Source organism: Montipora foliosa, chromosome 7 (assembly GCF_036669935.1).
Source record: "Montipora foliosa isolate CH-2021 chromosome 7, ASM3666993v2, whole genome shotgun sequence".
NCBI lineage: Eukaryota > Metazoa > Cnidaria > Anthozoa > Scleractinia > Acroporidae > Montipora > Montipora foliosa.
In genome coordinates, this window is record NC_090875.1 from 8,263,196 (window position 1) to 8,265,695 (window position 2,500).

The window sequence follows — 2,500 nt, forward strand, 5'->3', positions numbered from 1 at the left end:
TGAAGAACAAGGGCCTTTTATCATGTACTGCTCGAAGGCAGATTTATATAAACTGATAAGAGTCACTAAGCAGCAGTTAAAGCGATGTGGATCTATATCTGCCTTGGTCGTAAAGTGACCCCAGATTTCTGACTTGCGTTTTGAAGAAAAGCCGCGATAAAATTCTTCAACTAAGCTTCGCAGGTGTCTTGACACTTGCTCATTTATCATCCTTTTAACCTGCAGATTTTGATGCTTCGATTTGAGTGCAAATCTTACTTATTGTAGTCTCTATTGTTTAATGTTTTAAGATAGTATCTCACATGAAGCATATTAATCAAACTACAAAAATAGTGGACATGAAGAGTATTGGGAAATCATTTGAAAACCGGGATCTATTCATCATGCAGGTACGTCGCCTTCTTCGTCTCAATGAACAGTTACATTATAACCTTAGTCTGCAGTCTGAATTTTACACTGACCAGTTTACAAACTCGAAATTTGAAGTTTCTAAGCAAGAGTGTCGCAGTTATTTGAGCATCTTGCAAAGTTACGTAAATAATTATTTTTATCATTCAGCCGAATTTTTCCCCTAAAATTCGTTTCGGGAGAAAAAGGGAGGCAATGTAACATCAAAACTCTCCGCAATTAATACAACCCTCTACTGAGACTGACACCACAAAAGTTGTGATATCAAAAAGTATATTTCCATTTGCAAAAAAAAAAAGAAAGAAAGAGAGAGAAAGTCAACAAGTTGGAATTTCCTTGGAAACGATACAGTTAAAATTGTTCAAAGAGACAATGGTACGGAACAAGTGTGTACCATTGGACAGAAATCGGGCGATTTTCTTTTTTTTTTTTTTTGCAAAACGGAATGGTCACAAGCAAAGGGAAACGTTTGATATTATTTCTCAGTTTACTGAAAAAACTCTCAGTGGGAACAAATGTTACAATTATTGGAAGCCGATTGGAACTACCAGTTTCAAAGAAAAGCATTCTGACCTCACAACCTCAATTTTCGTAAACGCAAGAAAATGAGGTGAAAGAGCAAATTCCTTTTTCCCATGATAATACTTTTTTGAAATTTATTCTTACACTGCGCCCACTTTTTATTTCTTGTTCCCATGACCACGCGGTCCACTTTCACATAAACTGACTGAGAAAATACTCACGTTGTAGGACAAAGAGAATATCGGGGAGGGGGGGGGGAGGGGAAGGGGGACAATAAGCGCGTCTACTGGGATATGACGATTTCACTAAAGTTATTTTAGTTTCCAACGGAAAGGAACATCTGTATCGCGAGACGTCCGCATTGAGTTCAAACGCGAGGTTGCGAGTGAAATGACAATTTCAATAATCGAAAAAAGAGACTTGTCGAGAGGACCGACTGGTAGACTGGATGCAACAGTCAAGACCTTTATAAGACGTTCACAAGCGTCTCGGTCTTTGTATCTCAGATCCATGCAGATAAGCAGACAAAAAAACCACTGGTCTTCATAAACTGTGGAATACACGCCAGAGAGTGGATTTCCCCGGCAACATGTATGTACGTCATTGATCAGGTAAAAGTCCATTTTGCATAAAAACGTTTGGTCTTTTTTTTTTGTTGAAGAAGAAAATCTCCCGTGAGAATTGGAGCAAAACGGGAACATTCCAGTTGTAAATTACAGACAATGCTATTCTTTTTAAAGGTAGAACCGTTTCATAATCTAAACGATAATTTTTTAAACCAAAGGAAGTTTCCTTGCAAAAGCTTAAAAAAACCTGGTCAGCATCAAGGCAAAGGACACATATGCCAAGAAATGAAGAAGGGTCTTAAAAAAATTGAGACTTTTCCCGTTTTCGGAACGTTTGGATAACAGCCTATCAAATCATTAATTATTCATGCTGTGAACAGCCAATAAATGATGACCATTTAGGTCAGGTGGATGAATCTTGATACCCAATGAAACACCAGATGAAACATCATCAGATTTTAATCTGAGATGAAACGTGCTTTCATTTGAGATCAAACACCTGTAAACGACACTATAAACATTATTATAAGACGGATAACTTTGCATTTTAATCGCACAAATAATGGCTCGCCTTTCATATACCGGGTCTGAAATAATTAATGTCTATCAGGAGCCATAATAAGGGTTCCTGTGTTCATAAAACAAAAGAACAAATAGGCATAACAGTACTTCTTTTTTCTTGTGCCATTTTAGTCCGGTATATGAAAGTGTACCCCAAATAATAGCTATTCAGCTTACCTTCGATCGCTATAATCAAGAGGATTTACCATTTCAGCACCATTTTTCTTTTCCAGATGGCGTTGGATACCACAAACTATTTCGAAAATAGTTTTTACAGAATAGCTCTCACCGGTCTTCTAAGCTACATCTATAACGAATTTGCTTTATTAGTAATTTAAACTCAATGTGTCCATTTCTTCGATACCTGAAGAGATCGTCGCTACCATTCCTTTTTCCTTTCTTTTCAATAGAACGTATTCATAACTGGCGGCCAAGAAATCATT

The 2,500-nt window shown here is 37.2% G+C and overlaps 1 protein-coding gene across 1 annotated transcript in view; it reads left to right on the top strand.

Annotated features, from left to right (window-relative positions):
- LOC138009839 (carboxypeptidase A2-like) overlaps positions 1–2,500 on the top strand; it is a 57,596-nt gene that overhangs the window by 36,806 nt on the left and 18,290 nt on the right. The window contains exons 6-7 of the mRNA XM_068856833.1: positions 291–389; positions 1,437–1,541. Coding sequence (XP_068712934.1) covers positions 291–389; positions 1,437–1,541 — 204 coding nt within the window. The remainder of the gene's footprint in view (positions 1–290; positions 390–1,436; positions 1,542–2,500) is intronic.